Source organism: Wasmannia auropunctata, unplaced genomic scaffold (genome assembly GCF_000956235.1).
Source record: "Wasmannia auropunctata unplaced genomic scaffold, wasmannia.A_1.0 LD335737.1, whole genome shotgun sequence".
Taxonomy (NCBI): Eukaryota; Metazoa; Arthropoda; class Insecta; order Hymenoptera; family Formicidae; genus Wasmannia; species Wasmannia auropunctata.
The window spans coordinates 496,860-520,149 of NW_012027153.1; the positions used below are offsets into that span (position 1 = coordinate 496,860).

A 23,290-nucleotide genomic window follows, 5' to 3' on the forward strand; every position below is an offset into this window, starting at 1 on the left:
GTCAATAAAAAACAATTTGCTACGTTCTTAGATATATAATTCTGTTTCGGTTTTAGGTTATTATTATTATTCTTCTTCTCCGCTATTATTCGATTCGATATAGACAAATATGTTAAACGATATATATGAAAAACAGATAAAAAAATTTTAATAATTAATATACTATACATAATTATGTAGTATAATTAGATAATTGTAATATATTATAACAGCTATTTGATGAATATTAATTTAATCTTATTTCACTTTTTATGGATATTGTAAAACAGCTGTTTGATAAATATTATATAATTAATTAATCTTATTTTACTTTTTATGAAGTATTTATATTATATTATATTATATTATTATGTGCATATGAACCATAGATTAAAAAATTTTATTCATTGTCGTGGAGCGAATACAGATATTTTGTAGTATATTTATGATACAAATTTTCATACAACAGTGATACGTTGCGAAATGTATCGACAGCACTAAAACTTTATATATATATATAACATGAATTAATAATAGATTTTTAGTACTTTTATAAATTTCTGAATGCATCAGATTTATATTGGCGACCATGTTGGCGCCATAATTTTACGATTATTTCTTCGATACCAGCGATCGACCAAACAATTCACTCACCTAACGTCAGTTTGCGACAGTTTCCAATACCTCTCGTACTTACAAAAATAAGGGCTTAGTATTACAAATTTGTAGACGATAAATTTCTTATTTTTCTATCGAGATGTCCCTGTACAAAGCAAGAAGAAGTTCTTTACGTCAATCGCTCGCATTTAAAATAATACCGAGGAAGACTCTGATTAGCGTAAGAAAAATAGTCATTGCGACGACGTTTCGAAAGATGATTTTATATCATTTTTCTTTAAATGTACACACTATGAAACAATACAAATTTGAATTTCTTTATTGCAAAGAATTAAAAGATTTATTTAATCAATATATTGTAGATCTTTTAATTGTATGCAGGAGAATTATTCATAATATACAACAATAAATTTATATTTACAAATACTTTGCTTGTTTCTTTAAGCAAAATGCAGATAATTCTGATTAACTGTGAAAAATGGTATCGCGATTATAATTTAGTTTATAATTCGATAGTTCTGTGATTGTCATAGTCTATACAATAAAGAAATACTTATTCTTATTTATGAGATTTAAAATCATTCATAATTATATATTATAATTAATTAAAGACGGTGAAATTGAGAGACACGATGGAAATGTAATAATTTTTATTTAGCCCGATAAATTAAAAGGTCGTTATTTATTTCGGTCGGCCGTGCGGCGCGTTTTGGAATATATGGAATGGATAACGGAGAAACCGATAGTCGAGGAAATTAGCGACGATGTGACGATTAATATTAGAATGACTCAAGAGAGAAAAGTAGAAAAGAAGTTGCTTACATTAAAGGTATTCGACGAGGCATATGTGCAATACTTGCGTTAAAAAATATATAACTTGTGTCAAAAACTATAGATAATTAGAACTAAAGAATCAGAGTTTAACGTGTAAAATATATCGCTGATTAAAGGATCGATCGATATTGTTAGTGAAACCGATTGAAAGATCTTCCGAGGACAAAGCATACATATACGATCTTATCACGAAGTTTCGCGGATTCATGAAGCATCCGGAGCAGTTGAGAAAAAATCTGGCAGCTGTGTGCTTTTATCAATACTTATCGGCTGGGCGGGGGATTGTTCGTCAAGGTCGTAAAGCGGAAAATCTTTATTTTATTATGAATGGCGAGGTCAGTCTGTCAAAGGTAGCGATTGACGAATTAACAGGTGAGGAAAAATAGTGGCACAAATTTTCATAGAATCTTCAACACAAAGAGATTCTATCGAGAATCTCTAACAAATTGGGAAGAATTTTTTTTTATTTTGAATATTGTGCGAAGAACGATTCGCTCTACATAAGATAATACAAGTATTTAGCGTTTTCCATTTAGTATTGTAATAATTGTTGAGTGATGAATATTGTATTGATTTGTTCTCATTAACTTGACTGATTACGTCATCATTTTTTAACAAATGTACTTTTTAATACAATTTGAAAGAGGATTATTTCCAAAAGGAAGAGGATTATTTTCCGAGGGAAAAATTATGTAGCTTAATGTGAAGACTTATTTTCTGCTAGGAGAGGAAAAAGTTGTAGATATGGGGACCATGCAGCCAGGCGATATGTTTGGCGAAATTGCGTTATTGCACAGGATACCCAGAACGGCAACGATAGTCACTAACAGTTAGTAGAAACGAAAACGAATAATATGCTAATGTCTTTCATCGGAATTTATACTACCTCTTTTTAATGAAAACTATTTAGCGCCGGTCGATTTGCTTCTGATTTCTCAGAATGATTTTGATAATGTCTTGCGCGGTAGTTTGACAAAGAAGTGGGATGTTCTCCGTGATGCGTTAGTTCATTTCAATTATTTCAAATTATGGGACGAAGAGACGGTACGAGAGTGTTGTATTTTGAGCAAATTGAAAGACTTTAAGCCTAATGAGGTAAATAATAATTTGACAATGCGATAATTATTTTATTAATTCGATTATTGTCGATCGAGGGTCTCTTAAGAAATTAGACACAAATCTGACAATAAAATATATCATATATAGAAAAGAGTAAAATACTAATAAATTAATTTAAAAGGTTTTGTTAGGTGATGGAAGAGGCATGGTGAATTACGTGTATTTTATTTTAAATGGTAAATGTCGCCTTATTGAGCATATGCTCGTTCGCGAGCGTCCTTATGATGGAATGCAATATCAATTGTACGATTCCGAAACTTATGGGCCACAAAAACAACCAGGAAGAGCATCGAGAAAGATTGTGAAATCTGACATGCTTGAATCGAATCAACTTGACAAATCCATTTCAGTATGAATTTAAAAAAAAGCTTTATCCTTTTCTATACAGTTCGTTTGATATTTTAGTAAAAATTTACGCTCTTTCTTCGTGCACTTTTTTTCTACGCTTGCACTTGTTTTGTTGCATTCGTATCACACGCATCACGTGTTTAATTTCAATATTATAAAAAAATGTTTTAAATAACTACGTTAATTTTAATACGGCAAACAGTTTGCAATCAGTAATGCTTATAAAAATGCACAAAAGATTTTATTTATAACGGTCGTTTGTTTGTGGATTGAATTATTGCTCGTCAATAATTGTAACTCAAAACAATCTTTTTAGTCATTATTGCACTTATCGCATAAAAATGCACAAAAGATTTTATTTATTAACTCACTCATTAAGTCACTTGTTTGTGGATTGAATTATATTGCTTGTCATAATTGTAAATCAATTCTTTTAATCGTTATATTGCAAAGATATTTGTTACTTTATGCTGTCTGATTGTATCGAAAATTGATACAGTAGAGAGAATTTGTATGTTTACCGATCTTACTTTTATTGCAGAAATCTGTTGAGCCAGAAGACGAGGTTGATCGAGTAAGCATCGTTACCACCACACTTTTCGATGTCGTGAGTATTCACAGTTCGTTATTCTCCTTTTTACTAATTTATTACCAATAAAATTATGTTGAATTATGTTACCACGAAAAGATTTATTGCGCTCTGAATTAATAGTCTAAATAACTAGCTGAGTTCTAGCTAGAAATTATTAAAGTTCGTCAGTCAGACTTATTATTGTCGGAACGATTACACGTTCTGATAAATTCGATTTTATTTGTCCTTATAATTTAGGACAATTGATTGATTGATTTGCGTGTATTAATCAATATTACAAAATCAAGGTTAAAGGGTGGCACGAAATTACTGATATTGCGGCGATATTAATGCGAGAACCGTCTGTTACGTCTGAATTAAATTATCCGAGTGATGTTCGCACCATATTCATGCAAATATGCACTTTCTCCCGGGGTGCGTGTTTCGGTATAGGTGAGAAATGCATATTAGTTAAAAATTTTGTTTTGTCCTCTACCTAAAAATGCGTTGTAATAAATCAATATCTAATTAGGAGAGAAAATGCTTCATCGGAGAATTGTAGCGATTACGCCAGTACGATGTTTTCTTGTCCCGCGATATTGGTTGCTCGAGCACAACCGCGCCAATATCTGGGGACGTGTGAAACTGTTCATGGACTTAAAATATCCAACTAGGAAACAGTTATTTGAAAAGTTTCTCCTAAATCGAAAGTATGATAAATTATATCAAACATAATTAGTTATAATTTTCTTAGATTCTAATAATCGATTGGCTTCATCGATTTATAGAAACTCTTGCACTATTCCCTCTGGCTTTTATTTCAGATGGATGACGTACAAGCAGAATTTAGTTAAAGATGTTATTAATCGACGTGGTCATTTTCGTAGTAATACAACGATACACGACGTACCGTATTCCATCAGAATCACTGACGAAATAGATCCAAAATTATAATTACTTCTCGCGTCGCGTTTCTATTAATCCAATTATTTTAAATAATAAAACTAATATAGTATAATATATTAGGAGACATATATTTATTTTAGAGAGAAATAAAGTTTTGATGTAGTATTCATATATATAATGTTTTATGTATATTTCGTGTTGCATTTTGTACGCAAGCATTTAATATAAATTGATTGATTACAAAAATCAAATGCGAAGTCATTCTCTCAATGACCATTAAATTCATACATGTCTACGTCCGACGTTGGTCCACTCTAGCTCTTATTCGTTTAACATCTGTAGCGTATGTTCTACAACATCCACCGATATAGCGAACGCCAAGATCCAGCCATTCGTCGATGAAATCGTGCAAAGAGGGGGCTTCTCCTTCCTTCTTCCATCCCTCGGACACCGTGTACTTCTCTCCGCTGTTAGGATATACCACCAACGGTACAAGCTCGTTCGGCTTGCCCTTGTTGATGTCTCGCAGCAGGGTGGTGACGCACTGCGGTGCGATACAATTGACGCCGATCGCTAATATTTGTCCAGGCAGCGCGTTCTTGTAACATCTCACGGCAATCTCTTGAAAGCTACTGCCGTCCGCCAGGCTCTTGCCGTCGTCTCTGCAGGAGAACGACAGCCATGCCCGCGTATCCGGAAATTCCTTGAGTAGCTCGACTATGGCCTCCGCCTCGCGGACGCAAGGTATCGTCTCTATCGCCAATAAGTCAACACCTTTCTCCAACAAGGCGCGTATGCGAGGCCTGTGCCAGTCGATCAGAAATTTTCGCGACACGTTAGCACAGTACGTACCGGTGTACTCCGAGCCGTCGTGCAAGCAGGCGCCGTAAGGGCCGCAAGATCCGGCGATTAGTGGCTTTCGGTTCGTCGCGTTCTCGTCGTCCTCTATCTCCTTACGGTAAACGTCCACGGCGTCTTTAGCGTAATCGACGGCTTTACGGATAATCTCGAGACTCTTCTCCTCGGTGATGCCCTGATATTTCTCAAAACCGTCGACGGTTGCTTGATACGTGTTCGTCTCTATGATATCGGCACCGGCACGCAAGAAGTCCAAGTGAGTAGCGAAGACGGCCTTCGGTTCCGTTATGAGAAAACGTGCGGTCCACAGAGGGTCACCGTCGATCTGATCACCCACGTGGGTGGACAGTTGCGTGGAGAAACCACCGTCCAGCACTTTTATTTCTGACATGACGTTTTTTTCGTTTTTTTCAGAGAAATTTAATTTCTTGATACCTCCGTATACCGTCGAAAACCGATATCGAATAACGACACTGAAAAATCTTACTGCGACGAATACAAATGTACAACTTGCATCTCGATCGCTTGATGTGCTCGTCGATACTGCAAGTAAGCTGGTCCAACGCGCGGACCTTATACACTCCGCGGAGATAACTGTCTGCGAAGACTTATCGTTATCGCGTCCACATTTTGATATAAGTAGTTAATCTTCATCGAAGTGCGTGTCGTTGACGCGACCAAAATAGTCACCTCTTCCGGATTGCGTATTGCGCATGAGTCGTAGATCACGCGCATTATCTGATAGCTGATGCAACGCCGTCGCATTCATTATCAGGTATTCATGTAAGACGAAAACAGAAAAATATTGATATAAGACATCGTCCGCCAATATGCCGAGTAAATCAGTTTATCTTTTAAATTGACCGTTTGACCTCGCGAGACAAATTTGATGCAAAGTTCAGAATACAATCTAAATAGATAACGTATTTTGAGCATATAGTCACTGCACGATTAAAGAGCATTAAAGGAAATAACGCTGCATAATAATCTTTATCTAATGGATTTTAAATAATTTTAATAAATATTTCATTAGTCATGATTATTACTAGCGTAACGAATCAATATTGTTTCCAGTATTTGCTAATCGATAATTGACGAGCGGCGATATGTGTGTGTGTGATGATTAGCATCAAAATGGCTATATAGAGGCACGAAATAAAAAAAACTTGTAGAGGTATTCAACGAAACATTTGCATTAAAAATAGAAATAAAGAATTAGGATTTGGTAATCAGTAATTTAAAAATTGATTAATACTAGCTGTATTGAGACTGTTTGAAAAGTTCTCTGTGGACAAAGCGTACATATATATACGATTTTATCACGAAATTTCTCGCATTCAAAAAATTTGAGAGAAAACCAGACAATTATGAGCATTTATATTAATATCTTCCAGCTAGGTGACCATTGATTGAGGCTAACACATGTAAAAAAATTTTATTCGTAACCATGATGCTATAAGCACATCGATCAATCACAATTAATGGTCTAGAATGCTCAATTCTGATTGATAGATATGCTTTAGGTTTTATGGCCTATGATTTACGACTTGTAAAATTTTTTTATGTCTAATTACCTTTAGGATAGAATAGAAAATTTTTATTACGGACTCTATTTCTATTACGGAATCTCTGTTGTTAAAAATAACAATCGATATATTAATAGATAAAAAAAGAATAATAGCGTGAATTTTCACACTTTATATTTTAAGCATTATAAGATTCTAATTGGATTTCAAATCTCTAATAAATTGAGAAAAATATTTATGTTGAATATTACATGAAGAATTCTCGCTGTTTTATGTCTTTGTGAGATAGAAATACCGGATGTCTGATATAGCAGCATGTATTTCATATTTTGTTATTTATATTTTATTTCTTAGAACGCTTAATCATACATTTTTCCTTTCTTTATATCTATATTTTTATGTATTTATACATATTGTTTGAAATTGAGATCTGTCCTATTAAATAAGACTAAAATGGCCGTGAAATAAAATAACAATTCATAAATATAACTCTATTTTAGCAATGAATTATTAAGTGAATTGCTTTTTTAACAAAAATAAAAATTATATAACTTGTTGAAATTTATAAGATTTATTATCTTAATATGCCAGAAATAAACTTTATTTTTGATCAACCATCATATCCTGCAGAATAATTTTATCAGGCTCTTTTTATCCTGTATACATATAAATGTATGAGATTTGCTTAAATGACTTTGTCTTTTAGATACAATTATTTGAATTATTTAATTTTTTTTATAAAAATAAAACACTAGAATTATCATTTATCTCACATGCTTTATGTATATTTCACTTGTACAAAATTTCTTTTTTACTTAATTAAATGATTCAGTCCTAATAAAGTGATGTGCAAATGAATGTTAAGTACAAATTAACGAGATCTTTATTTACATCTCTTATTATTACGCAGAAATACACACACACATACACACACACATACACAGAAACGCACACACGCACGCGCGCACGTGTTAGCACATTCATATATAAAAATTAAGCACTTTTATGAGTTTGCACAGCTTCTATATAATTGTATAACAATTAATATAACAATTAATGAAAGAAGGCTCTGTGTCATGACTATGTCTTTGCCATAGAGTAAAGAGATAAAAATAAAAAAATTAATTATTGTATAAACATTGAATAAGTTGTGATAAGAACAGAACATATTAGTAATCAAATAGAAAATTTATAACGCATTTTTTCTTATTTTCTATATGTATATATATATATATATATATATTTAATTAAGTATTTAAATTTCAAATTTTTTAGAGAACAAGTAAATGTGCACAATCTAATTATTTTATAATACATTGCATAAGCAAATAAATGAATAATGCATGTACAATTTGTCAAAGAAATTGAAGTACTTGCTGCCAACAGTTTGTAACAATGGAGAAAATAAATTTTAAAGTAAAGCGATGAATTTTAGAGTTTATTTTCTCGGTTTTTATAAAATATTATAAAATGTGAGTTAACTCACTGTTGCAACAAGCTGATCAATTATTTACTTGAAAATAATCTCAAAGAATTTGTAACTTAATAAAAAAGCGCTTTGAATTCTTACATTTCCCAAATAAAATGCGTCACAATATGTGAATGTTAATTCTTAAAGTTAGGAGAAGTGGCACTTTTTCGTACTTATTAGTAAAAAATCATTCTCAGACATGAGAAAGAACACGTGTAAATGTGTTTTGTAAGCTAAAAGCTTGTAGCATATAAATTGTAAATTGCCGGTATAAGAAAAAATAAAATTAAAATATTTGCACATGAATATATTGCGTTTCGCTCTCTCGCCAATATATCCAATGAGAAAGTATCCTCTTTATTTCTATTTGTACTGATGCATCTTCGATATGCTATTGATCGCCATGGCACACTGAAAGATATTTTGCAAAATATTAAATTCGATATTATCTCGCGTGTTATGACGTAGGTACAATTGCAGTTATGATGGTACAAAACGTCGTTATATTGCGGTGCAAAATTACAAGTGAATTACTAAACCGCATTGAATCTTGCTTTTAAAATTCGATATTGACAAGAGCACATTGCTAAAATTTCCAAACGCATTAAGCTCCAGCTCTCTGATCCATCTCGCGATTACTGATCATCACGTAACTCGGATTGCTGAAACTGTCCGGCATACCCTTTCTCAGATCGTTCTTCTGTTTCGGCATATTTACGTAATTGTTGTGCGTGCTAATGATGGACGGCGCATAATCTCCCTTTCTCGAGTCCGTCGTGTCCGTTTGTGCATTGTTCTCGTTCGTTCTCGTGTTGTTCAGATCTATCAGGTGAAGATTCCGCGGCGCGTTGCAATAACCGGAATCTCGATCAATCGGTCTCTCGACCGTCTGGCTGTTCTTCATCGCTTGCCTCTGCCGCGCGAATTCCGCTCTTCGCTCGTGAACGTTGATCGGCTTCAGATAGGGATCGTCCTCACGCTTCAGCATGGGTGACAGCTCGACCGTTTCCGACTCGGAGTCCGACGCGGGCGATGGGAACTCAAAGTGTGAGTGCTCCTGATGCGGTCGTGGGCTAAATATCCCGGACTCGTCCGTCGGGCAGCCGGGACTCATGCATAAGTATGACGGATCCAGCGCGCCTTTCGAGAACGGCGCGTTCACGTAATCGTGGGTCGGCGATGATAAAACTGCATGATCCGGCGCGGACATCATCGTCAGATAGTCGTTTTTGCCGCCCTCCAGGTTCATCGTGTTCATGTCCATGTACGGTGTATTTAGACTAATGTAGTGCTGAGACAGAGATAAAAGACGCTTTTGTTATGCGCTGTGTTTTCTTTAAAATTTATATATATATATATATATATATTAATATATGAATTAATTAACATTATTAGATAAATTAATACAATATATTAATATATAAAAGATATTATTCCTAAAAATTTCGTATACAATGCCTCGGAATATATATATGTATTTTTGTAAATTAAATTTTCGAGAGAAAATGAAATCATTGATATTAACTAATATAATAATTATAATCACTGATCTATAATTTTATACTTAATTACTTATTTCTAATGAAAATTATTTTTGATATTATTTGTACTTCTTTTTTGAAGAACTATTTTCCGTATATATTGTGCTCCATTTCTTTCCACTCGTGTCATTATCATTATAAAACGAAGATGAAAAAATAACTCACCATTTTCACACTTTCTTCCATTAAATTTCCAATGCCCTCCACAAGATCCGTAAAGCTTGGACGTAGCGTCGGTTTGGCCTTCCAGCATTGCAACATAATGTCATACACCTCGCGAATGGCGTAATCTGGTTGCTCCATTCTATAGCCCTCTATCAATTTTTGATACTGTTTCTCTGCCTCCATCCCCGGGTAAGGCGTCTCAGCCAAGGTGAAAAATTCCCAGAGAACTATGCCAAAGCTCCATACGTCGGATTGCGTCGAGAAGACTCGGTCTCTGATCGATTCGATAGCCATCCATTTAATTGGCACCGGGCCATCACCTTTTTTCTTGTAATTGCCATCTTTGTACATGGTCTTTGCTAGACCAAAGTCACAAATCTTTACTATATTATCGTCGGCAAGCAAAATATTTCTTGCCGCCAAGTCACCATGCAACACCTAAAGAAATATTAATTTAATTCATGAAAGCATCTTTAAAAGATGTGTTTGACGTAACATATCATAAGATATCAGATATATTTGAATATTCTAGACAGTTGAATTTTTTATTTTGTATATCAATTTTAAAGATTTAATTCTTTACGTTGCTTGAAATTACGCAATTCTAATTTATTGCATTTATACTCCCATTTATTCATTAATAATATTAAAATTAAAACATAATATTTAAGCTTGTTTTGATTTCTTTTGGAATTTCACAACTCTGTTAAGACTTACCTTTCTCTGACTGAGATATTCCATTCCACGTGCCACTTGAAACGCCCAAGACAACAGATCTTGAGTGCAGATCGGTTTGAGATTTTGGTCTTTGTAGTCACCGCAGTAATTTGATCTCCATCCTGGTTGAGACGAATTACTGTTGACACAGAGAGAGACGTCTGGCGAGAAGTTAATCTCTGGGGAATCCGGATTCGTTCCCGGACAATAGTGCACCACCATGTCGGCGTCTGAATTCGCGCTAAGACTGCGAGAAAAGGACAATGCCGCATATTTTATCCTGTCGCGTGGGCAGAAGAGAAAACAAGAACCTTGTTAAACCGCAACCCTTTGCATGCACCAGTTTGTGCGTGTTTTACTTAATGTATTTTTATTTAGCAGCATACACTTTATAAACCCTTATAAACACAAATATGTATGATTAATCAAGAATTAAAGCTTCTGTGAAATTTCTTATGTAGATTAACTTATTAGTGCGAGATTCTTTGATGTTAGTATAGAAATTGATTTTGTTAAAAGCACATTTAATTAAAACTGAAAAATATAAAATTATTCTTCAATTTAGTTTGATTAATATTCTCTCTAAGATATTTTTATTACACGAACAAAAAATATTCATCTTTTTAAATAATTTGCAGTGCTTATTATAAAAGCGTGAGGTTTTTAATACGCAGCCAGTTAGAATGCACTCAGAAATATTCTCTCAATGTTTAGTTACGTTTATTAAGAAAATAAGATAAGTGTGACAATTATGGTAATAACAGATTGTGTGATATATGACTGTGTGATAGACAAACCTGTTATTGCTACTGATGCTGACAGTTCTCGTCAGTATATCCATACCGATAGTAAGATCGAGTTTCCCAGTCTTGGGTTCGATTTGGTTGATAAAATCGTTTCTATGCCGTAAAAGGTAATTATGCAAATTCCCAAAGCGGCAATATTCGACAATGACCAGCAATTCGCCTATTGTAATATAATAATTTTAATTATCAACACCTCGATAACTAGTTGATTTTATCCGTTCCATTGTTGCTCGCAATTCACGTATACTTTTTTAAAAGAGTGCGATATCTTAATAGAGTATTTAATCACTTTGTAATCTTTTGTTCTTTTTTTAACATACGTTTTGATATATTTTTAGTGCAAGCACCAAGAAGATTGACGACGTTTAGATGCTTGCCAAGGTGCACCATAATTTTCAATTCGCTCGCAAGTGCACGAACGTAAGTTGGATTAGTTGTTCGACGAACCATCTTCACAGCAACCGTAGTGACAGTTTCGTTTTCGCATATTCCTTGCGCTTCCGCCTTCATTACTACCCCGAATTCACCACTGCCTAATTGTTTCCCTAAAAAAACAATTAATCGAAATGATTTATTAATTCGGATTCCTTGATTGCTACATTATGCAAATCGCACTTACCGAGCTTTAATCGTTCGCGTGGAAATTCCCACTTCTTATCGTAAGGAAGTAGTTCCGCTTGATCGTCAACCGTCAAATCTGGATTTAAACATTCTAAAGCACCTTCTTCAAAGTGCATAAGACCAGCTTCCATCAATTCCTTCCTCATTTTCTACGTAATGAATTTTAATTTAATTAGACCGCATTTTTTTTTTATAAAACATTTTTTTACAACGTTATATTGAATTATATTTCATATATGTTTCTATATAAATTATACCGATTATAGAATATATAATTTACCTTTTCACGACGAACTTTAATTGTGAAAAAGATCGCTAAAATCACTAGTACAAAACCTAGTATTGCTATTGATGCAGCTAATATTATGTCAAGTTTTTGCCCTGAAAAAATTTTAAAATTTTTAATCTGCTTAATATTATTTTATACGTAACTAAACGTTGAGAGAATATTTCTGAGTGCATTCTAACTGGCTGCGTCTTAAAAACCTTACGCTTTTATAATAAGCACTGCAAATTATTTAAAATACAATATTAATTGTTTATAAGGCTCACATTTTGTATTTTTCACCGTTATTTGCTGGTAAGTCTCCTTGGTGCCCAGTCGACTAACAGCCCGACAGGAATATTTTCCACTGTCATGTTGCTTCAAATATCTTATATTAAGTTCTTGATAGTTATATTTAAAGTAAAATTGATCATTTTCCTTCAACAATATATTGTCCTAAAAATTATTAAACATAGATTATAGTATATATCACGCTCAATTTTATTAAACGAAAATAAACGCACATGTAAAACATACCTTATACCAGGTAACTGCTGGTTTTGGCATTCCTTCTGCAAAACATTGTAAGATCACCGTCTTGTGGCCGTCAGCGATCACATCGACATTTCTTATTTCAGTTTTATTCATATTGGTTTTAACGAAATACGGTGGCACTGGATCATGAATAACTAATTCGCGGTATGTATAGTCAGAAAGCGCATCTGAGACCTCGTGATTTAATGCATTTATGATTTGTCCAGTACAGGTGTAAACTTGGGCATCTGTTTCCTGGACATCATTGAGCTTCAATGTTGATCGATAAGTAAACGGAGTTTTATGTTGCAAAATCTGTAATCTTTCTAAAAAATAGCAAAAAAATGTAATCAATATTTACATTAAATCATTTGTGTTTACTAGCATATTTAATATTTCATGTACTGTATTATGTTGCATTAGTAACGTAAAAAATCAGGATATGAAAAGAAATTTTATATTAAATAGTTTTTGGACGCAATAATATAAAAATATAATTAAATATTGAAATATTATTTAATATAAATAAATAATATGATTTAATAAAAGAGAAGTAATAATTAGAAAAATTGTATTACAAATATTAAATTATTATGGTTAACATATAAATTTTATTTATCTTTTTCGTAAAAGCTTTAATTTTCAGAATTTATTTTTTTTTAAAGAATTTTATAATTTATGTTATCTCCGATATATAAAATTAATTATTTTTTAAAATTGATTTCAATTTTCTTAAAATAATTAATTACCTGTTTCATTAATTGGCTTTTCAATTTCATTTGCCGATATGATCCACGTTAATTCATTTGTATAATTATAAACAGATGCGGCACAAACCAATTCCACATCATCACCTTTTGCCACAGGCTCTTTTGGTCCAATAATACCAAACGCGCCTAATCCATCTAATTGAAATTTAAAGATAGGGAAGATTATTATTGATTTTTGACATATTAATTTAAAAATATTTATTTGATCAAAAATTTCACGTCACTACTTTTTTATTAATCTATTACGTGTTTGTGTAAGATAATAGTTGCGCAATTTTATAAGCAAAATAAAAATGATAAATAAAAATTATTTAACATTTTGCATATTTGCAATGACGCTTAAGGAATGAACCAAATGTACATACTTTGCAGAATAATGCGAATCAATTTTATAATCAGAATAAACAGAGATTTTTATTTTCAAGATTTAACTTTCCAGTTGATACACATTCGGAATGTATAGAAAGATGCCGAGTGATTACAAGTTATAACAGCTAGACCTAAAGTATTCTTACCAGATACAAGAATATTTTCAGTCACTGTGTCACAGCCAAAGACGTTACAGGCCTTACATGTTATTTTTCCCGATAGCTCGATAGGCATTTTCAATGTCGATTCGAATCTGTAGCTAGCGCTGTAAGCTGCGTTTTGTGTTGCGTCCTGTTAAAATTCCATAGAGTTTTCTCGTTACGTAAAATTACATAAAAACAGGTACGAATTGAGACGTGTCTGAGAAAATCAGATTAACATAGAGTTGTGTTTACCGTCGGGTATACATTTGTGGAATTCTCAAGCGATGGATAATTAGGACACTTCAGAAAACTCCATGTTATATTCGGAGACGGATTTGATATTACCTCGCAATGAAATTCCGAACTTTCGTTAGGCGGATAGTAAGAGTCAATACGCGTCAATATAGAAACCGGTTTAGCTGAAATCAATAGTAATACGACAAGAGTTACAGATAAATAATATATTTAGTTATGTGCTCTATTATGTTTGCAGTGAAAGATTGCGGTAGTGCATTTACTGAAATCTTTTTATTTGATACTAAAAAATAATTTCGACAATATTATGTTAATTAATTTTTAATTAATACTAAAAGAAAATTTAATTCCGATACCTATGACATCCAATGTAAAGTTCACTTTTTCGATTATATAGTCATTTTTTGCTTCAAGCGTGTAATTTCCTGTGTCTAATACGTTTAATGACATTATTTTCAAAATGGTAGCTGTTGCGCTTGTATTCACGAAATACTTTGGGTTTTCTATAATTTCTTCGTTATTCGGCTTAAACCTATAATAAAGCATATATTTAACATACATATATTACGAGCGAATACAAAAAAAACACAAACGATTAAATGTGATTTATTATCGGTTATATGCAAATAATATGTGTTAACATAATTAACTCTTTGATTTTTAAAAGAATTGACTTTTAATATATTATAATACTTTACCACTGTAAATGCGGTTTCGGATATCCATCAATGTAAACGACCCATTGAATATAACTACCGCTGTGTGCTTGATAATATTTATCAGTGTGTTGAGGTATAAGATTAATATATTTCATCTGAGGATCTGAAATTAAAAATATCTCGATTCGTTTTACAGTAGCGCAAAATATCTACACATCATAAAATGTATAATTAACGCAAAAATCTACCATTTGCGTTAATTTTACATTGTAATTCGGCGTTGTGTGACTTTCTTTTAATACGTATATTTGTTTTACAATGCTCATGTATGATCAGCCAGTTGAGATTTACTGTGTACAGCTATTCCATTGGGACATGTAGTTTCGTCACAAATGTAAGTGCAAATTCTTTCATTGTATGCATTTAAGTTAATGATAACTTAATGAAACTAACCGTGTATCGTGATATTCTTTCTTATGCTCTTGATGTCGTGAATCGATCTTATGACGCACTCGTATTCCCCCGCGTCCTCGTCCGTTACGTTAAGTATCGTCAACTGACACGTAACTAGGACAGAATTCTCGTCGAGCTGTTTTCTGAATTGCTGTGTGCTTATTCTATTGCTATTCTATAAATGAAAGAAACAAGGTTACGTATATAAGCGTGCAAGTGATAGATAATATAGTCTAGATAGATAATCGAGATCTGTTCAGGAAACTTTTATCGCTTGTACGTCATTAAGCTGTGAATTTCCACCTTTCAGACAGAAAAGTGGGGGGTCTCTTAGATCCTCAGAGTTTTGTCTCTCTTGATTCTTGTTTGACGAATAAATAATTAGAGATATCAAATTCAGTGTTAAAAAAATCTTTTCTTCTTACCTTTTTTATTCCATTTTTCTAGGTACTTTAGAGGCAAAAATATTTAACATTATATCTGTGAGAAATTGGTTAAAATAGGTATAAAAAAGTAGGCTGATCTATGGGATGAAGAGACTCTTGTCGTTACTAAATGCGCCGCGGTTTTTTTTCCACGTTACCAATTGAAGATTAGGACCCGCTCTTAATGAAGGTTTATTTATTCTAATTTTATTTTTTACTACACAAAGATAGTGCATTTACCTGTTGCGGCGTGTTCCAATCGAATACGTATCTCATGGATAAATCAACTTCAACGGAACAATTCACGTAAAGATCTTGTCCGCGTGTAACGTGTAGCAAACTCTCGTCTTGAATTTTTGGTTCTGGTAAGGTTTGTTTTACTGCACAAACAATTTGATTATTATTAAATGGAACGATCAGTGCGTTGATATCGTTTTACCATGAATTTCGAACGATCAAGATTGTGTGACCCAGTATTTTCGAATGTCATATATATATGTACATATGTGACTGAATTAATATCTCGAGCCGAGACCGCACTTACGATGCACGGCTAATATGTAGTTGACCGTGTGCTCCTCGCCGTCCTTCTCTATCAAGCACTTGTAATAATTGCTATCCTTCACCAGCAAGTTTCTAATTGTGAAACCACTTCTCGGATCAAATGACGCCTCCTTCAATTCGTCTTCCTGCATTAAAATTGAGAGATTTGAGAAGTGTTTTGCAATGAATAATAATTTAATAAATTAGTTATTTTTCGTGATATTTATAATATTAATGTATAATATTAGAAATAAAAAATTCGAAGAGCAAATGTGTTAAAATGTTCTTAATTGCTACGTTACAATTGTTAAACTTTAATTTTAACATTATATTTTAAAGGATTTAAAACTCTTCTATTGAAAATCTAACCAAATCTAGAAGTAAAGATAAGCTAATTCTATAGAATTCCTTTTCCCTCTCGTAGTCACTTAATATGTCGTATCGTAACCGCAAGTTTTACCAATCTAAACAGGGGCTTATATCTCTTAGCATTGAAAATTCTTAAGCTTTTGAAATGAATTTAAATGTTAGCTGTTTGAAATCGAATAATTTTATTTAGTTTATTCTTAAATTACAAATTATCTTCTGATAGGTTGTTAACTAATATATCTCACGCTATTGTCGGATAAAATTGGTATTAAATCTGGCGATGTCGGTCTGCATGGAATCACAATGTTGCCGCCAGCAACTGCACTCAGATGGGTATAAGTATCTTCTTCCACAAATAAATTCGTATTGGCTGTAACAGTGCGAAGAATGTTGAATGCAATGTGAAGATGCGAATATGGCGAGCAAGACGCAAGCATAAATATTTCCTCGTTAATCCGCACGTTACTGAAAAACACGCGATTCGATCTTACATTTCACATAAACGTACAACCAGTTCACCTCGGCATGGTCATAGGAATTTGGAATAATTTCAGCATTACTATCGGCGCATCCGTAGTAACCTGTATCACCGAAAGTGGTATTTGGTCTTTGGAAAAAATATTTGTAAATGCCATTTGTTTCATCGTTTTCCTCCTTCGTTTTCGGGATTGAAGTATTAACCTACCAGAATAAGAGATTTGAAATTAACAAGTTCTGATAAAATTTGCGATGTAAGAATAGTTTGCAAATGTGTGTGTGAAATGTTTGTGAAATGTAATGTAAGATATATTCATATGTATAACTAATCAAGCAATAGATAGCCAATAGATAGGCATGTCGAATGAAATTTGGCCTTAATGAAATTTATAGTGCATACCGATTCTCCAGAGGTATCGGGATAAACAAACTTAATTGGTGTGACGCCAGTGCACGTAATCTCTAAAGGTTCTCCTTCGTTTATTACGATTTGCCCTTGGTTTGGCGAGATAATTGGTCTTTTACTTGTCGTTACTAAAAGAAAAAAACAAAATTATTAATTTATATAATTTAATTACGATCAGTGCTCCTCAATATATTGCTAAAATTTGTCAGGTAATTCATAATTTTTCTTACAATTTTAACAGAAAAATATTATTTATTCCAATATTACATATTCCAAGATCTATTGACTATCAGTAACGTAGTTATTTTTGCGATTTATCGCGTGCAATAATGCGAAATGCATTTCTGTCGAAATACGATAGTAGTTAATACCGCGCAAAAGGCAGGAATTTGGTTAACAGTTTCGAGAGAAAATGTCGTCATGTTAGCCGCAATGTCCTGCGGATGATTGGCTTTATCTGGCTCTCCTCGTTTCTCTCTTCGGTATAAAAAGGACGCACGTGCCGTCCTGGTTCTGCGCAAATGCGACCGTGGCTAGGAAGGAAGTCATTTTTTTCCTTCCTTGATAATGTGCTTGTATTATCAGCCAGTGTGTTTGTTGCAGAAGCCGTAGGAAACATGTAGAAACGCGAGCAACTGGGATTTGCAAATATATACAGATGATTTTAAACTGATTCACATATGGTAGAGTTGCATATTTGTGAATTTATGACGAGAAGTTTATATACTAATCTTTGCACAGTCATGTACGTAAATATGATACGAATCTTGTAAATAGCATCTATCATAATGTGCAAAAGCTATCACATTATTAAAAATGTCTTCGTATTATCAGAACTCAAAGTCTTTAAAGATGATATTGCGAGACATGACGGAACAATATAAAAACAAAGAGATTTATTAATCAAATTTGAAAAAATTTGAATTATAAAACTTTTTAAAATTGAATATTCTCTCGAGATATTTAGACAATATTTAAAAAAATGTTTTTTATTAAGTGTATCTTATACATATAATATTTTATTTATGTTATTTATTATATATATATATATATATATATATATATATAATACATTCAATGAATTAAAAACAATTAGTTTAATTCCATTCTTATCAAAATCAGTTTTTTATAATTAAAAAATCACAAACGAGAAGAATGTATTTTGAGAATTAGTGGGAATGAAGTGGCTATTCATTCAAATCAAAGAATAAGAAAAATGGAGATATAAATCATTAGAAAATACTCGATTATTGTATATTTAATGCATTCTTTAATTATAGCAAAACTGTGATTTTTTTTATATCTTTGTGTTATACAAAAATACGGTAGTAATAATCTTTGCGAATAACTTTTGCAGTATTTTATAAAAATCTAAGATTAAATAATAAAACTACTATATGGAAAGAATTATTCCATCGAAAGCAATTAAAAATGCTACAGAAATAAATTTAAAAGATATAAATTTTATCAATGATTAACCGGATTAACGGTTAATGAGGGAACAAAAAAAGCGATTATGACATAATAATGTTATTCTTAATAATGTGCGTTTATGGTTGGACTACTCTGCATATGTTGTCATGGAACAGAACATGTACGAACAAAATGACTAATGCAACCAAGTGTTATTCGTTCCAAATGCCGTTAATATCATCGATATTTTTTTTTAGCGATGTACACATCTCAGATGACTCTGCTCTTGCCCATTGTAGTCTTTACGGAACATCCTTAGGTGCTACATTACGAGTAGACCTTGGTTGTATTAATTGATCATATTACTAGACGTCCTAATAAAATCATTGTTATTTGTTAGGACGCCGCACGAAACCGAGTTCAATAAAATTTCATCAGTGATGTACCGCTGAGAGATAACCGACTATGAGAAATACGTGAAAGTAAATACATCTTGTGAAATATTACATATCTTATTTGATCAGCATTAATTGTGTTATTCCAATTTACTAATACAATTTGACAACAATTAATTATTACGTAAATTGACTCAAATAAGCTAATAAAAAATACAATTTTACATTTAATATATAATTTAATATATAATTTATTTTATATTTTTAGTATATTTAATAAAATACAAGATGTATACTTTGAAAGATTGAAAACAAAATATAATATTCGAGCAAAAAACATGTTATTTTTAATAAAAGTTTGACATGTTTTAGTCGAAAAAATCAGTTTTCTTTTTGATATAGTAAGCGCAATGAAATAAAATAAATAGATGTGTTTGGAATCAAATTGTTTTTTTTTTATTTTTATTATAACTAATATTTATTTTTTATTATCTTATTGTATTTTATTTGTTTTAATGAAGAAAGAATGTTATTTTTGGAAATGATTACTGATGAGTACTATATCCACTATATCTACTAAGGAAATTTACTTCTTTTATTAGAGAAAATCGAAGGCAGAAAAAAACGATCAGAAAAAGAATCATAACTATAAAAAATATCTATATTTTGTCTTTATAAATTTCTTTAATTTGGTTAGGCTATTCATCTGTTGCAGCATACACAACCTTAATGACTATCGATGATATCTTCACTAAATTATCTTTCAAAGTCTCGATTTCTCGGTGAGGCTTATAACAAGTTCTTTTTTTTAAAATTGAGACAAAAAGATTTTTTAAAGCTAGATCGTTTGAAGAAATTGGTGAAAGCAAAAGTGGATATTATTAATAGTTATGATTACTTTTATATTGTAATTAGTCAATTAAAAAAATATATATATAAGAGTGTATATTTTATATCGTTTTTTATTTTAATTAAGAAATAAATTTATTTTTTTATTTTCTTGAGCACAGAATTTATGGCACGGCGATGTATATTGGAAAGTTACAAAGTGCGTTGTCTAATATTTTTAAAAAATTTTAAATAATTAAACTAATGTAAGATTATGATTTAATATTTATTGATACGTTTCTATATCATAAGCTCTGATTCTGTTGAAAGTTTATCGTCTTTTTATGAACATATGTGCTTAATAGTCTTCTTACAGAGAATGCTTCATCGGTTTATATACAGGTGAGAGAAATTCACCGTGTGCTCTCTGGGTCAAGGCATGAGTCACATGGCATTCATTCTACGTGTGTTTCCCAATATCATAGTACCTGTATCAGTCGTTCCATTAACTCCACCACTTTACATGATTATCTATAAAAGCGTTTCCAGTGAATGTTTTAGTCGCGTTCAAGCGGCATTCACTGAGAAATCACTGCAAAATTTTTTCACTAAATTGTGAAATCTTGACTATTATAAACAAAATACAATGATAAAGAACATTGAAAACTCTCGAGTAAATCTGATTCCATTGTGAAGAAAAAATATTAACTACGGGATTTTACATTTAAGTTCTATTTGTTATACATGATCTGTTCCAAAAGTAATGAGACTATTTTTGGTGGCCCAGTCAGAATTGTCAGAGGATGGATTTATTGGACGGGGCTTTTTGGATGTCAGGTATACAATCTGACTCTTCTCAGTTGCTTCCGAACCTTTCTAGAAGTCGATACCGTTAGCAAAGTGCGTTGTAACTTTTGTGTCTTGTCGCGGGTGAAAATTCAGCACGGTTCGATTGCAGCCATCAAATTCTGAAACTGGGAAAATCTGGTTTCGAAACGTTGGAAATGTTAAGAACAGCTTATGAGGACGATGTTTTGTCTTCAGAATTTGTTCGCGTAACGCTGCTCAAGACTATCCTGCATTTCATTCGTCCGTGATAAGACACAAAAATAAATTACAATGCACTTTGCTGACAGTATCGACTGCTAGAAAGATTGGGAAGCAACTGAAAAGGGTCAGACTGTATACCTGACATTCCGTACCAAAGGCCCCGTCCAATAGATTCACCTTCCGACAATTCTGATGAGGCCGCCAAAAATAGTCTCGTTACTTTTGGGACAGACCATGTATATTAAAATTTCCATTTTACAAAATTATAATTAGAAATAATTAGTAAAATTTTTATGGGTACTCTTGCAGAAGTTATCAGTTTTTTTTTAATAAGGAGATAAAATTTATTTTATTCAATAATAAGTAGCACACGCGTGTACCGAGACATTAACGTTAATCGAGGTTCTTTGGGTTAATTTAATAAGTGAGACGCTGTTTTAAACCGATCAACCGATTGGTATTTGCTGAATATGCTTCTACGTCGTATAAATCGAATAAAATCCGATCGCGACGCCGACAAATGTGACTCAATGGCAACCACGTGACTGCGGTGTGTAACGCTTCAGTGAAGGATCTCCTTGCACACGGACGATGGGCAACAGGTGTGTGTCGCATTAATTACCTTGGCAGAGCGCTAAGACGATGAGCGCCTGAACGCGGAGTCGTGCGCGTTGCGACAACATTTTCATTTCTCACGTGCACCTTACATTACCGGTTTCTCACATTTTCGCGCATCGATGCGGCAATCGAATCTTGCACACTGGTGAACAGCACGACGAACAGATCGGACGCGTATGCGTCCCGGAGAAACAGGTTCCGGGAGTCTCTCCACGCGGGCCCAGTCACTCTCTTACTCCGGAGACTTTCATACTGAAACTCGCCGCTGGCGCGATTCAACAGGCCCCACCCGGCTGGCGGTTCCCCGGACATGCAGTTTACCGACGACGACGTCATCGCTCTCGACATCTCATTCGCCTTCTGCTATCAAGAGGCACCTACATCGGACTGATTCCAACTATTCCTAGCCGCGCCGGCCGGCAATCCTTTCCGTTTTTTATCGTAAATTACACTGTAGATCTGATATGTGAACTATATTGCTCCGATTCTGAAAAGAACTCGCTCGTATCGTATCGGAGAAATTAGATACGATTACGTTATAGTATGAATCGTCTTCGAAACTCTTTTAAGAGTGATAAGTCACGTTTGGATAAAATCAAATAAAATTTCGTGCTCTACGTCTCACATTATTATTAATACATGTTAATCACGTGTAAAGTCTATAGTACGTACAAAAACGTAAAGCAATAAAACGTCAGCAGTAAGCGAATTGGCCAATCACAGTACAGAACGTAAAATTATTACTTTGCGTTTTCTACTGTGATTGGCCGATTTGCTTACTGCTTACGTTTTACTGCTTCACATTTTTCTATATGTCATGGGCTTTACACTTATCACAATAATGAAAACAATCAATGAATATGAAATATGTATTAGGTATTAATTAAAAATTGAAATGCAATTCAATGCAAATTATCAATTGATACTTTTTGCGTTATAACTTTCATTGTATTGTAAAATCAAAACGGATTTGAAGTTTTAAAAACTTTAAAGATTAATTAATGCAAAAATATTGGATAATATAATAATAATAATTCTTGACTGTGAATGTATTCATTCACATATACACATGCCCGCACGCACACATACATTTCAATTTATCAAGATTATTTCAGAAAGGAATCACAGGAAGTGCTATAAATAAAGACGTAAATGTTTACAATCATATACTGCACGATGCTAGACTGAGTTTATATAGTTTGTTATTTTGGGCGTGAGATATCTGTTGATAAACAGGA

General features: G+C 32.8%; 3 protein-coding genes across 6 annotated transcripts; 1 reads left to right on the forward strand and 2 right to left on the reverse strand.

Annotated features, from left to right (window-relative positions):
- The first annotated feature begins 382 nt into the window (after nt 1–382).
- On the forward strand, nt 383–4,621 carry LOC105456180. 3 transcript variants are annotated; one of them, XM_011700028.1, is made up of 10 exons: nt 383–817; nt 1,256–1,426; nt 1,548–1,803; nt 2,156–2,260; nt 2,342–2,526; nt 2,672–2,899; nt 3,440–3,505; nt 3,778–3,922; nt 4,002–4,179; nt 4,294–4,621. In XM_011700028.1, the coding sequence occupies exons 1-10, from the start codon at nt 737–739 to the stop codon at nt 4,421–4,423; spliced, it is 1,545 nt and encodes a 514-aa protein (XP_011698330.1). In that variant the 5' UTR covers nt 383–736; the 3' UTR covers nt 4,424–4,621. The 3 variants fall into 3 exon arrangements, with proteins under 3 accessions (XP_011698330.1, XP_011698332.1, XP_011698331.1); XM_011700029.1 differs by having other exon boundaries at nt 729–817; nt 1,209–1,426; XM_011700030.1 differs by lacking the exon at nt 2,672–2,899.
- LOC105456179 (selenocysteine Se-methyltransferase-like) lies at nt 4,545–5,913 on the reverse strand. Its single transcript, XM_011700027.1, has one exon. The coding sequence runs from the start codon at nt 5,622–5,624 to the stop codon at nt 4,668–4,670; it is 957 nt and encodes a 318-aa protein (XP_011698329.1). The 5' UTR covers nt 5,625–5,913; the 3' UTR covers nt 4,545–4,667.
- A 2,609-nt stretch (nt 5,914–8,522) lies between these two features.
- LOC105456182 (vascular endothelial growth factor receptor 1) lies at nt 8,523–22,334 on the reverse strand. 2 transcript variants are annotated; one of them, XM_011700032.1, is made up of 21 exons: nt 22,057–22,334; nt 17,743–17,876; nt 17,357–17,546; nt 17,111–17,235; nt 16,498–16,642; nt 16,194–16,333; nt 15,529–15,703; nt 15,115–15,238; nt 14,773–14,948; nt 14,414–14,580; nt 14,165–14,309; nt 13,629–13,784; nt 12,883–13,205; nt 12,633–12,801; nt 12,361–12,461; nt 12,079–12,229; nt 11,780–12,004; nt 11,451–11,619; nt 10,654–10,900; nt 9,937–10,374; nt 8,523–9,521 (listed from the first exon to the last, which is right to left on the reverse strand). In XM_011700032.1, the coding sequence occupies exons 1-21, from the start codon at nt 22,121–22,123 to the stop codon at nt 8,835–8,837; spliced, it is 4,254 nt and encodes a 1,417-aa protein (XP_011698334.1). In that variant the 5' UTR covers nt 22,124–22,334; the 3' UTR covers nt 8,523–8,834. The 2 variants fall into 2 exon arrangements, with proteins under 2 accessions (XP_011698334.1, XP_011698333.1); XM_011700031.1 differs by having other exon boundaries at nt 10,654–10,933.
- Nucleotides 22,335–23,290: the final 956 nt, after the last annotated feature.